Source organism: Falco cherrug, chromosome 4 (genome assembly GCF_023634085.1).
Source record: "Falco cherrug isolate bFalChe1 chromosome 4, bFalChe1.pri, whole genome shotgun sequence".
Classification (NCBI taxonomy): domain Eukaryota; kingdom Metazoa; phylum Chordata; class Aves; order Falconiformes; family Falconidae; genus Falco; species Falco cherrug.
Genome location: NC_073700.1, coordinates 14,286,655 through 14,301,358, shown reverse-complemented (window position 1 = coordinate 14,301,358; position 14,704 = coordinate 14,286,655). Strand labels below are relative to the sequence as shown.

At 34.7% G+C, this 14,704-nt stretch overlaps 1 protein-coding gene across 1 annotated transcript in view; it reads left to right on the top strand.

The window, feature by feature from the left end:
* The window catches only part of CFAP20DC (CFAP20 domain containing), an 84,252-nt gene that overhangs the window by 20,650 nt on the left and 48,898 nt on the right, over positions 1-14,704 (top strand). The window contains exons 6-8 of the mRNA XM_055710068.1: positions 5,609-5,723; positions 8,549-8,702; positions 11,938-12,099. Coding sequence (XP_055566043.1) covers positions 5,609-5,723; positions 8,549-8,702; positions 11,938-12,099 — 431 coding nt within the window. The remainder of the gene's footprint in view (positions 1-5,608; positions 5,724-8,548; positions 8,703-11,937; positions 12,100-14,704) is intronic.

Here is a 14,704-nt window from a genome sequence, read left to right as displayed (position 1 = left end):
TTTCAAACTAGAAAGGAGATGGTTTGAGTCAGATTCTGGGCTAGGTAACTGATACTACAGAATAAATTACTGTCTTCTAGGACTTCAGAGAGAAGAAAAGTACTAATTATGGTTGGTGGGTATTTGGTTGGTGGATCAATTTAAGTAACATGGAGTAGACAATCCTGTTTGGCTGGTTGTTAGGGTTTGTTAGGATTTTCATATGCCAAAGTAAATGTATAATCCAGTATTAGCAAGAAAACTTACTTTTGTCTTTCTAAAGGGCAGACTTCTTAGCAATTCTTAGTAATTAGAATAAATGGTTTAAATGTGAGAAATATGGCTGTACTTAAGAGAACTGTTGCACAGAGCAGGTGCAAACATAACCTTTTCCTGTGTCTTTGTAAATGTAAAAGGACAGATTGTCCCTTTAGAATAGATAATTCATGGAAAGAAAAATGAAGTGGAAAGAATAGCAGCCAATAAACTAAAGAAAAGAGCCAACAGAATTAGTTGCAGGCATAAATAACTGCATTATAAGGGTAATTTGTTTAGATTCTTGAAATGTAGGCACTAAACTTTCCACATATTAATACTCATTAGAGTACTTCGTAATGAACAAATTAAAAACTATTTTCTAGAATTACGGTTTTCTAAACAATTTGGCACAGTTAGCCATGCTTCAGAGGAACGTACAACCATGCCTCAAAATAGAATTTACTAAATACCTGAAAATAAAAGAAAGATGAGCTCATTTCAAAACAAAGGATGTTAAAATACTGAGAAAAGTTTCTACAGTGTTATGAATATTAATGACCACTTCCAGAATCATTTTTGAAATGTGAAGTTCAAAGAGCAATGAAATTTTCAGAACAAATTATTCTTGACCAGTGAAAATACCAGGTCATTCTTTCAGCTGGAGAATTGATTGCAAGTATGTCTGTCTTGTAGGGAGAGCTCAGGATTCACCATATCTTTGTTACTTCTCATATTTGGAAAGTTTTTCTATTCTGGCAACCAGATTTGATGATTCTTTTTTGCACCTGCCACCTGTATTTCTGCCTTTTAATGGATACTGTTTAAGGGGACTTTGTGTTTCTTCCTTAATTCTCTCCAAAAAAACATTATGAACAGAAAATTCAGGTATATAAAAATCTGATTCTTCACAACTTGTTCTCTAGGTCTGGCTGACACATCAGTTTTCCGTATTTCTTATTTTGTCGAGATTTGATTGATCTTCAACATAACTGAGTCTGTTTTTATGAGAGCAGAATACAGTGCTCTGGACTTAGATGATCAGGCAGCCAGTTCAATACCATAGTATCTCCTATGAGACCAATTTATAAGCAGCGAATAAAGTAAAACGTACATGAAGTACAGACTGCTCCTGAATAAGGAAACTTAAGAATTTGTGAGCATATCAAATAAACTGACCATTGGTATTTCTTTGGTTTTCTGTCTTTAAAATGGAGATGATGATACTATCTAATGTTTCTGAAGCATGTACATTTTATGGAGAAAATGGCACTACAGTTGCTAAGTACTAATATACTAACATACTAATAGTTAAGCTTTCGCAGAAGATTATGTCTGGATTTTGACCAGGATACAAAGAGATTTTCATTAATAATAAATTGTATGGGAGTTGCTCTTTGCTTAGCAACATCAGTGAAATACCTGCTTTCATGTTTAGTGAATTTCCAGTTTAAGTCATTTTATAAATGAGAAAAACACTTTCATTTTAAGAACAAGTGAGCCTGATAAATGAAGCATCCCTTCAACAGTCCAGCATCATTTTTCTTAAGTTCATGTTAATCCTTGAATTGAACATTAACAAATGGTTATAAATTATTATACGTACAGAAGCAAAGTGAATAAGTAATCTGGGAAGATGAGTTTATCTGTGCTCTTGGGTAGTTGCTACCATTTACTTGCAATCTCACTATAATTACCATTGTGAGGAGAATAGTCAATCAAAGCTGAAGATATAAAATAAAATTGAAAATTGAATTGGAAGGTAATTTTACTTTCAAATGGTTTGCAAATGTAGATGTTAAATGTGAAATGAATGCACTTAATGACCATAGCTGGGAGAGTTATGCACCTGCTGATCACAGGAATATTATTATAAATGAGGTTGATTTTCTTGTTGACTGCCTCATTTTTCTCAACGTGGTCTCATTACTTTTCTATCACATGTCTGACCCTTAGATATAAATACTCAAGCACAGACATAATAAAAATACATTAACTCCTATATAGATTTTTAAATGCATTTTTGAAAATAAAGATGTGTGCTGCAGATGTTTCTTTGTAGGTTTAACATAGGTCATGCTTTTTGATAACAGAAAAAAAGAAGGGTGAGTTTCACAAGTACGTGAGTCATTTTATGTCTTCTAATGTTCTAACTCCTGCTGTCTGAATTATTTTAGAAAAGTTTCATCAGACCCTTGTTTTATTTTTATTTTATAAGAAGCAATGTAACTGAAAAGTCTGAAAGTTATACCAACTCCCAAATAATTTATCTTCTCCCAGTAAAAAAATTATTTTACAGAATTTTAAGCCCATCTTCTTTCTCCAATTTTGCCTGTTCTTCGAATGTTTCACCTACTTTTGCCTGTAGGTTATAAATATTTTTATTGTTTAAAGTTTATTTACTGAAGTAAATTGTAAACTTCTTTCAGTGTGATTATTATCTAAAGTTTACTGCTTCTTTACAGCATGCATAGCATCACAAAAAGCATCTTACTTTAAACTTATATGACAGTCTAACATTAATGTGTCTATTTTTATCTAAACGAATGCATTTAGTATTGCACTTCAGAGTATAACTGAGCTGTACATTTACTAATGGCCTTTTTATTGCTAAGGTACCTAATTTTTTTCAGGAGGGAGAAAGATAAAACTATTCATATAAAAATAAATAATAAAACTTAAACGTATTGAACTAATACTTTAAAGTGAACTTAAGTTTTTATTGCCAGTTATTTGGATATATGCGTGACTTAAGTCTAGGTTTCTACTGCTCTGTCATAGCATCATTTAAAGCAACGTTCTCCATTGAGAATTGCACAGTTTGAGTTTCAGCAGGAACAGTATTTTTATGTTTCAGCACTTAGATTACTGCAACTACCTGGTTGCTTAGCTCTGCACATAACCAGGAGATCTAGGGGCGTTTCAAGAAACCACTGCTCCAATCCTTTGGAGTTCTTTGGTGCCTCAATTTCTTAGCACTTCTAAACATCAAGATTTAGAATAGAGTGGAGAGTTTCTGAAAACTACATCTATAGATTTTTTTCATCAAAGTGTGTATGAGAAGCAAAATGATGGATGAAACTAAGCCTTGATCTGGGGCACAGGCTTAGCTGTGTGGCTAATTTGCTGATTATCTTGGGCAAATTATATCTTGCCTATATTTCTTCAAAAGTAAGACCAAGCCCAGGACGCTAGCATTGTAAGACACTGAGATCTTCTGATTAAATTGCTTTCCAAGGACTTGATGGTATTACTCATCCATCCATAAATATATATGCAGCTGATAGTGAAATCTGCTATGTCAAACGATAGCAGTGGTGAGGATATAATGTTCTTCCCCTGGCACAGTAGTGAATTTGCTGCCTTTGAAAGTGCATGTGATTTATTGAGAAGAACTGGTAGTCTTTCAAAATGAAACAGCTAGTAGACTCTTCCACTTTCTTTTGATTTGCCCACCCATGTTATGAGGGTGAATAGATTAAAGATAAATTGTCTGTAAGGGAGAGGAAAGAATCACCAAGTTTTGCAAAGCTGATGGGCTTTGTTTGCTTTGCGTGGTGGTCTTAATGATTACCAAGAAACTAGCAGGTGCTTCTGTGTTTTTATAGCCCGTACTAGTAGAATCTTTTGATGTTTACATACTTGCAGTGTGGTTTGTACTGTCCTTGGTTGAACTCTCAAACTGCCAAAAATAGCCAAAGTCTGTAAGTTGCTCCATTTAATGCCCTCCTAAGCTGGCCTAAGGAAACCTAAGAACATTTCAGGGTATTTAATCTGTAAATTTTGGGTGACAACATTGCGTTACTTAAGCTACAGGTAGTCCTTACTCATGAAAAAGATTTTTCAGTAATTTAAAAATAAATAAATAAATCTATGGGGCAGTCTCACAATTTTAAAGTAAAACCCAGCATTTAAATATGATTATAAATAATTATTTTCAAGAACACTAAGTAGTGACAGGAAGTTGTTTCTTGTAATTATTTGTCATCTTCTTGGAGGGGCTGCTGATTACAGAGTAATACCCATCTGTTAGAAATAGGCTCGTTCAAAAATAATAGGCAAATTAACCATTATTTCCCCATACAGATTGTAGCCTTTAAAGTAACGTGTGTTTTCCAGTATAATAAGGTGGGGCTGCTGGGGAATATCGCAGTTGTGCTGCTGCTGCGGTTTAACCCCAGTAGGCAGCAAAGCTGCACATGGCCACTCTCGCTCCCCCTGCACTAAGGGGCGGTGAAAGTGCAAAACCTCTTGATACCTGGTTGAGATCAAGACAGTTGAACGGGTAAAACAAAGAGCTGCATGTGCAACCAAAGCTAAATGAGGCATCTGCTGCTTCCCGTCGGCAGGGCTTCATCACGCCTAAGTTACTTGGGAAGACAAACACCATCACTCTGAACTTCTCCCCTTCCTCTTCCTTCCGCACAGCTTTTATTGCTGAGCGTGGCATCCTGTGATATAGGTTGTCCCCTGGGTTGGTGGGGGGCAGCTGTCCCCGCCGTCTGCCCCCCGCCTGCTCTCTAGCGGGACAGTGTGAGAACCAGAAAGGCGCTGACTGTAGGCACGGCTCAGCAGCCACTGGAGCAGCCCTATGGTATCAGCACGGTTTTCATCACAGATGTGAAACATAGCAGCATGCGAGCTACTCTGAAGAAATTTAACTCTAGCCCAGCCAAAACCAATATAGATTTGAAGGAAACAGAGCATAAAAATGAGCCCCTTTATCAGTTTAAAGGAAACCTAATCTTTGTTATCGTGGCTGTGGTCTGAATCTATTAGAAATGTTTAAATCCGGTGTCCTTGGTGTCATTGTGTGATGACCTGAATAGTGAGCAATAAACTGCTGTATTACAATTCACATTTGAAGAGATGTGCTCAGGAAGTAAAACAGACAGAAAATGTCTTGTGTCTATCTTCAAGCTGACAAAGAGTCTATATAAAATGACAGAGGCATTTTTAGGAAAAGAAAGCAAATAATGTTTTTCTAGTTAGCAGGTGACAGTGTGTCCCAAGGTAACACAAGCTTAAGGGGCAGAAGCAAGTGTGATTATTAAAGGCCACTGGCTTCTCAGTTCGTACAAATTGAATTCTTTCATAGTCTGAAGGGCTATGGAAATCTAGCAAAGAATGTAGACTGTTGAAATAAAATTAGCATGTAAAGTGATTTTATATATGCAGGAATATAGCCACCAAGTTTGAATTTGAGAAGGAAATCTCATTACTTATCATGTAAAAGAAGTAATTCTTGAATTCCATATTTGTTATCACTGACAAAGGTTCTGCATATGAATAGGTTTTTTGTGATTGCCCAAAGATACTGGATTATTGAATTGACAAAGATCTGTTCCATCGTCTCCTGCTTTTTCTTTTATAGGGTAACTGATTTAGGAAATATTAAAAGAAGATTGTATTTATCAACGGTCCACAAGGAGTTGTCTGTAACCCCTCTGCATGCAAAAATTCCTCTGTTTACGATCAAGCGCAAAATAGTAGGTACTTTGGGAATATTGCCTGAACTGTGGTTGAGCATGCTTTTTTATCAGAAATGTTTTATGCAAGTTTATAGATGTGTTGAAATTACCATGTGTGTCCTTTCCGCTGAACGGTATCAGAACTGCCTAATACTACTACTCTTCTACCCTTCTTTTAACAGTAGGAGTTCATTCCCTTTTTCCAAGATTATGCTGTTTGTGATGTGTTTATCTCTTACTTCTGTCTATTCAGCCCCTCCAAAGTTCTGTGTCCCAGATAATTCTTCATTGTAGTGCTCCTGTTCATGTGTACCTTTTCCTGTAGTGGCCTTTTACTGTGTTCACTGAAGCTGCAGGTAGGCTGTGGCTGACGGCTACTTTCATGTGCTTCAGGTTCTTCCAGATTCTGGTGTATATATAACATGTATATGTATATATAAAACAAGGCACACGTCAAACTGATGCAAATAAAACAATAGGCATCATCTCTCCGTTCCCCTCTCCCACACCCAGCTACAACATAATGCTAATAGCTCTCAGGATACAAAACCTAATGGTTACCATATAACCCTGTAAAGACTCACATCTCAAATACTGCTTTTGAGTATCATTTGGAGATGAGATTACTTAGATTTCAAATATTTTAAAATATAACTATGTACTAAGAGAACTAGATAACACTTAGTGTAGTAAGCAGCTGTGGATTTAAGGCTAGACATGAGAGAATATTTCACAAAAACGTCTGAAGTTATGACTTCTTTTAAGATAGTTAAGGTGAAGGCAGCAGTGATAATTCTAGATTTCTGGGGGGGTTGTATTGTGGGAAGAAGTGGTTGGATTTTATTCAAATAATATATGCATCAGATCATACCACTGAAGTTGCTGTTAATTCAAGATCCACTGAAATGAAATTATTTTTTGAGTATAATTTTAGTTAGTTGGTCTTGGTGTCAGGCTAGCACAAATGTTTCAGGATTAAAGTATGCATTAATGTACACCACGTTAAATTCAAGCAGAATATAAACTTCAGTTATGTATCTTAATTTAAATAATAAAATATTAATCAGAGATCTGTCTAAATGCTCTGATCAGTTATAATGACAAAACATTTTAATAACCTTAATGCTTGACCAACCTTAAAGAGTAGGTCTGTATTTCTTAGTATATCTGAATATGTATTTGTCATCTTCTAAATGGTTACCTGCCTTTTTATTGTTGCTTTTACTTAAAGGAGGAAGTATACTGCTTTCAGTGATGAGATAGATCTTTTGCCTGACTCTGATAGTTTAACTTAGGGTATACACAAGCTGATTGTTATTTATCCTCATGATTGGTTGTGAATAAGGATTTTATATGTTGTTTGTTCTATCAGTAGAACATACTTCACATTTTCATATGCTAGCTTCCTGTATTCTGTTCTTACAAATGATGCTATTTTTCAACTTCAGTAATAGAAATATCAGTTATAATTATAAATACTGCATTTTGCATTCCATTGCTTGGTGTTTTCAAAACAAGTATCCCTTTCCTTCCAAAATTTCAGACAGAGGCTGAATAGTAAGGTAGGCACTTAAATTTTTTCTCAAAAAATATTTACTATTTGGCATTTAGAAACTACTACTTTTACTTGACTTTACAAGGAAATGAGGTATGTGCAATCATTATGTCTTAGTAAATAAAACTCAAACCCATTGGTCAACTACATTTACACGTGAGTAATCATATCAGATATATTGCAGTTCTGCAAACTTAATGAAAATGGTTGCATTTCTCATCAAGGCCATCTCTGTTTATTTCCTGGTTACAGAAGATGTGTTAGCATCAGCTCATCCCTCACTAGATGTTCAGAATCTATGAGGAGAATAATTGTTAGGAATACTAGAGCTATGAGCACATGTGTTTTTAAACACCAGAGACTCAAAATGGAAAAGATAAAGCCACGAGAAAACGTATTTTGTTAGTTCTTCTGCTTGTGGTATTGTTTTATATGAAACTACTTTTCTATGAAACCTGTTTTTCTAGAGGCTAATGGAATTGTAATACGATTCCCATGCAAAGTAGATACCTGTAAGTGTTCATTTCTGTATTAAAAACAGAAATACACAAGTGTTGAATTAATTGGAAAAAAATGAAACTGAGAGAATTTAGAGCTACTGGAATAGTGCAGGAGAGTGTAGCACATTGATGTTAGTGTTTTAACAGCATTTCCTGAAACAAATGGAATAATCATTTAATGAGAATTAAAACATGTATTTAAGTAGTATCTTTCACAACCTAGGCAGTTCTCATTATCTGATTTGTCTTTTGGAAATGTCTTATCAGGGGTGGATAAAATTTATTGTAAACAAAAAGTAGTTTTAAGATTTTATGATACACCGGGGTCTTGACCATACCAGAAATTTGCCTGATAGTTTTCAGTGTGGAAGGGATGCAAGCTTTGGAGACGTTCTGCTTTTTATGAATCTCAGAAAGAAATAATCAAAGAATCTCCAACTATAGCCTTTGGAGCACTTAAGCTGCCGAAACTTTTTTCCCTAGAAACCTTCAATAAATACATTTTCTCACAAGTTAGCTGTGAAATATATTGGGATATGCTAAGTAATGGAGCTCACTTGGGCTGGCAGTCACTGGGTCATATGTACTGATTTGCTTGTATAAATAATTGTTTTAAGTGCAAATACAGCAATATCTTTTTTAATATCAAAATGTTATGCATTGTGAATCACAGCCTGTGAGAATCGAATACTCCACAGAGACTTCATTGATAGAGAACGATACACTAATACTCTTCTGCAATGATTAGTGTTCGCATTTTATTAAAGAGGACTGTTTCTCTTTTCTAGTGGTGCAATATGTGTATTGACTTGGTAGCATTCACCAGTGAAATATTCAGAGGAGCTGGCTTCCGGTCGTTGGATGGAATTATTATTTCAGCTAACTGTAAACTGAGAAAGATCTTCACTTTAAAATCCAAGCCTCAAGATACAGCTGAGGAAGGTGGTGTGTTACAATTACTATGTAGACTTAATCATAATCTGTTCATATTATAAAATCAAAAGCTTCTTAGTCATCAGATTGGCAATCTGAAAGATCATATGATTTCATCAAAATTAAAGTGGTAGTACAGCATATTAATTCTGTTAGCGTTGGACTTTAGGCAACTAATGAAATATATGTATACTCCTCTTGTTTTAAACATTGACTTCCTTAAAGGTATTCTGGCAAGTTTTATCAAGTAGAGAGCTTGTTGTAATGAGAGTCTCTCATGCTGATAGAAATCAGGGTTTGGCCAACCTGACTGTCTGAAGAGGAAAGATAAGTACTTATACTTAGCAGCATTGGCTGTTTGTGTTCCTGATTTTGGGCTTTAGCAGCTGATGAAGATTTTTTCTGTAAATAATCCAAGATGAAACTGTAACAAAACAATATTAGATGACTCGGAGCTCTGCAACTATCATAAACACCTCTCGGTGATCTCTAGTCCATTTATCCTAATGTGTCCTTGTTCATTGGGAAAGTAATATTGGTGGTGAGCTGAAAAATGATTGTATTACTAATAGAGCATTGGTCAAAGGTTTACCAGTCTCCAAACTAGAATCATAATCCTGAATCATTATTTTCCAAGGGAGAGAACTTTATTCCTTGCTGAAATTTGCAGTAATAGAGAGGAATTGAAAAAGCAGAGGTGGCACTTTTGTATTTTAGAGGAACCTTTGGTGTAATTCAGCTTCAATTTCATTCAAATATTCATTTTGTGAATTTTAAAGAACACACCTGAAAAAACTGTTCTGGTTTCTGAAGGACGGATAGTTAGCAGTATTATAACTGTAACAAAACATAGCTTCTATTTGGAAAACCTAAACAAATAGGGGGAAATATGTGATCATTATGCTTATGCTTCTTTTTGTTGATGAAGTTGGAAAAAAAATTAATTCAAAAAATGTCTACAGAGAGAATCTGCTAAATTCTCTGCAGAAACTGCAGTTAGAAGCCTCACTGGCTTTAATTTAATTCCATTGGTACATTGTTTTCTCTCTTCCATTCTAAACAATTTGAAATGTGTGTAAATGTTCTAAATGAGTTCCAGAATTCCAAAATGAAGTTAACATAATGAGTAGACAGCTTTAATAAACTGTATGCATGGTAAAATATTGCACTTTTAATTACTGGATTATCAATTCTATGATTATTACACAGCTGATGAGCATTAGTATCTTCTGTATGCTTATGAATTTCCTTATCTAGGCAAGGCTTAAAATTATGTTCCAGCTCAAGGTTTGGGTGTATAAAAATACCTCTACACTTCATACGCAATTACAGAAAAACAATAGTAGTTTTTTGTTATTATTAATTAACTTTCAGTTAACAATCATGATTTGATAAAGCTTTTTTTCCTCTCAGATGATTGGACCAGTTAGTCGATCTCCACTGAATGCAATGACATTGCAACTCATAACGAGGGTTGTCGTGGTTTAAGCCCAGCCAGCAACTAAGCACCACACGGCTACTCACTCATTTCACCCCCTCCAGTGGGATGGGGGAGAGAATTGGGAGTAAGAACACTCATGGCTTGAGATAATAACAGTTTAATAATTGAAATATAATGATAATAAATTGTAATGAAAGGGAAAATAATAAAAAGAGAAATAAAACCCAAGAAAAACAATTGCTGTGAATTAAAAGCAATTGGTCACCACTGACCAGCCAATGCCTAATCTGTTTCCCAAGCAGTGGCCCCCTGGCCAGCTTTCCCCCTAGTTTAAATACTGAGCATGGCATCATATGGTATGGAATATCCCTTCAGCCAGTTTGGGTCAGCTGTCCCAGTTGTGTCCCCTCCCAACATCTTTTGCACCCCCAGCCTCCTCGCTGGCAGGGTGGAGTGAGAAGCTAAAAGTCTTTGACTTAGTGTAAGCAGTGCTCAGCAACAACTAAAACATCAATGTGTTATCAACAGTATTTCATACAAAATCCAAAACACAGCACTGTACCAGCTACTAGGAAGCAAATTAACTCTATCCCAGCTGAAACCAGGACAAGGGTTGAGTTCTTTGCTTAGATCTCCTTGGTGATGAAAGTAGTGATTTCAAGGTGCTGTATGTGTGTTATTCTTTCTTAGCTGCTTATATACAATATGTTTTGCATTCTTAAAATGATAGCAAGTGCAAAGGAGAAACCACATATACCGAGAAATTATTTCTGTATGAGATCATTGAGATAGAAGTGGAATGAATTAATCTTCTCTGCCCCATGATATTGAGGCATGCAAGCTTGATATATACCTAGTTTCTGGTTTCCATAGTAATCCTGAGGTTACATATGGGGTTCTAAGTCACTAAGTATTGTCTTACAGCAGTAAATAATGTATCAGCTTGGTGGAAAAAATGGTTGAAAAGATATGTCCACTACTGAAATATAACATGGGATACTTGAACTTGTCTGTTAGGAGCTCTTAATCCATTATTTGTGTTTCATTTTAGGGCTATATTTTCCTCTTTTTATCCTTGGAAAAGAGGCTAATATCCATTAGCTTGCTATGTTCAAGTCTATTGAAATTTGGAATTAATTTACATCAGAACATCAGGAATGTCTTACTCTGGATACTTTCATAAACTCAGTCTATATTGTTTATCAAAGAGAAAGCAGAGACAATCAGATCACATCCTACTAGTGCCTGGTGTCACAAGAATAGATAGATTGACAGTGTTTAAGTTCATCATGAAAGTGTGATGCTGTCCAAAGTTTGGAATTAAAGCATGTCAAATTCTTTATTTGCACATACAGGACTTCTCTATTTGCCACTTCAGTCCCACTGATATCAGTACCATTTTCAGATGTTCATTTTGTCTGAAAATCAATATATCAGTATTAGAATTAAAGCTGAGTTGTAATAAAAATTAACAACATGTATTTTGTGATTCTGTTTTGCTTTTTCACTTGCCAAATCAAAGAAGTTGATTTACTATGGCAATTCCAAACACTGGTGCATATTTCTTAGTTTAAATGTAATTAATTTTTTTGCCCTAAAAAATACACAATATCATTTTAAAGTTGTCATGCTTATAGTCTTAGAAGTGAATAATTGCAGCGCATTTTTTTTCAAATTACTGTAATCTATTGAATTGTTATAACCACATGAACTAAAGTATCTGTAATCTAACAAATAGTGTAAGTGGAATTTAATTTCATTGTGTCATTTCAGTGAAGTAAAGCCCATGTTTTTTGATTCTAGGTATGTGTTTTCCATTTATGCCAAATGAGCCCACAGATGTTATTCCTCGAACCTGCCAGCTGAATGCAGATGTGCCACAAGTTACACAGTTGCTGAACCTGACTAAAATTCACAAGCCAGAAATAAAATGCAGGAGATGCCCGGTAACAGTGCAGGAAACAGGTATTCTATTGTATCAAAATACTGTGAATATGATCTCTACAGTATACGTTCAAATAATGATTTTTTTAAAAAGTGCATGTTAAGAGTTCCAGTGTCTTAAAACATGACAACTTTTACCTAGCTGTTGTGTCATGAGCACATAAATACGTCAGTTCTATAGTTTCAGAGATCTATGTGCAGCCTGAACAATTCTAATTCAGGCATGGAATTCGTAATAACAATATATGAGGTATGTCTTCTGAATGTACATTGAAGTGTGGCTGTTTGGTTGCTACACTTCTTTTTAAAGTATGTTTACATTAATGTAACTCTTCTAACAATATGACCATGTATAGTCTCCTCAGCTTATATTTTGAAAAAGGACATCTTGTCTTGTTGGTGTCTTGGAGTTACTTGAATGTTTCTGTAAGATATAAGATAATAAAATATGATTTAGGCTTTCACAGCATTGCATAGAAGAGATTTATTAAATAAACTAAGCAGTCATGTGCCAAGGTACAAACTATTGACTTGGATAAAAAATAAGAGGCAGAAAGCAAACATAGGATCACATTTTAATTTTTTGTTGTAGCTGAGGACTAACAGCAGGAGACCTCAAAAGTTTTTTGTTCTAGGCTCTGTATTGTTTATTATAGTTATGAATAATCTCAAAAGTTAATAATGTGGGAGCAAAATGATACGGATACTAGGCTGGTAGAGTGGGACTTCAGAGAGTTTTAAACTTGTAAAGTGGGCAATCCCCTATGTACTTTTAAATGAAAAACTACGGAGCAGGTAACACGCAGGAAACATTTTGCTAAACAAACTTTCAGTTTACTCTTTTTATTTCTTGTGGCCACTGTGTTGAAAAATTATGAGCTAGGGACCACTGTACTAGGTAAATGTGTGATGTGATACTGTGTAAAATCTAGCATTGGAAAATGCAAAGGATTGTACTTGGGGGAGAATGTTAAGCTTTAAAGGGTCAAAATTAAATGACTTAAGGAAGGAAAGTTATCATCACCATAGCTATAGCTCAGTGGAATTCTCAGATTAATATGTAGCTACATTTAAAAAAACCTAAGATACTGGGTAGCAGGAATTTTAAACTCATATGAAATGGAAAAGGTATCAAACCTTTAAATCAGTTTTGCATTATTATAAAAATACTTTATACATTATCAGTTAAACTATCTCAGATTTTACACGCAGAGAAGTGATTCAGAGAGAAGCAGCATGAATGAAACACTCTCACATGAAGATATGCTGAAAACATTAAAATTGTCTAAAAGGATTTTATAAAGTAAAAACAATACAAAGAAATTTCAATAAAAGCTACTTTTCCTATCTCATGGTACAAAACCAAGACATCATGTGATGTGATGATGCAGTTAAAAATTAAAAACTGATAAAAGAAAATACCATGTTTAAAATGTGATTATGATTAAAATGTGGAATATACTGTTACAATAAGCTGGTGAAGTAAAGAAATTTGTACGATTCCAAAATCGGTTGGCAATTTATAAGGGTAAGAGTAATATACATGTCGTCATACTTAGCACCTGTAAAAATGTGAAGGGAAAATTTTAGTCTTGCACTTCTAGGTTTTTCCAGCCTTACTCTAAGAACTGCATTGAAGGCAGATTGTTTCCTAAATCCCTACTGAAATTACCTTGTGCCATTTCTGAAGCATTTGTATTTGGCCATTGTTTGAAACTGGATGTTGAACAGATTATTGGCCTGTTCTAAATAGCACTTCATGTGTTTTGATATTTAAATTGGCATGTCAGTCTGCATAAGATTTGTAAGCCAAGAATCAGTAGAAACTGAACTGTAGAAGCAAATGCTAAGATTTGAATGTGAAATTGCTGAAATAGACTTGGGTTAGACAATTAACTGCTTTTTACTAAAGATGCTGGTTTGCTTTAAAACTGTGTATTGTTTCCTGCCTACAGTAAAGTCAGTAGCAAAATTTCACTAAGGCAAATGTCTTTACAGTCCTTAATGTTTTGATTCAAAATAATGAATATCTCTTTGTAATGAAATAGATCATCATTAAATAACAGTAATAGAGTAAGAGACATGTATTGTGTTCATTAATGGAACTCTGTAGTTGTAAAATTATTCATAAACAGTAGTGGTCTTAAGGTAACTATGTAAAGAATGAAATAAATTTTTCAGCTGTTGACAGGGGGGATTTGTGGGTGAACAAAATCAGGGAGTTTTGGATCAGTTTTGGGGTTTTGAAGATGTCAGCTACATTTCCAATGAGGAAATAAATCAGTGCAGAAAACCCCCGTATTTTTCACTAGTAGTGCATTTCATTGGTTAGAATTCTAAACATATTAAAAATAGAATTTCCTCATTCCCAGGTTATTACTGTTTTTGTAAATCCAGTTGCACATAACTAATCTGTACTCTTTTTTTTTTTTTTTTTTTTTTTTTTTTTAGTAGAGTTATTCAGTAAATCCATTTGCGACAGTAAACATCCTGGAATATGTGCAAGCACTTCTTAAAAAAGAGGGTGATAATGGCTTTTAAAATGAGAATATTTTGTAGGCTCTGGTTTATGTCCTTCATGGAGAAGTGATAATTTTGCCCCTTTTAAAACGTTGAGTTGATTGTT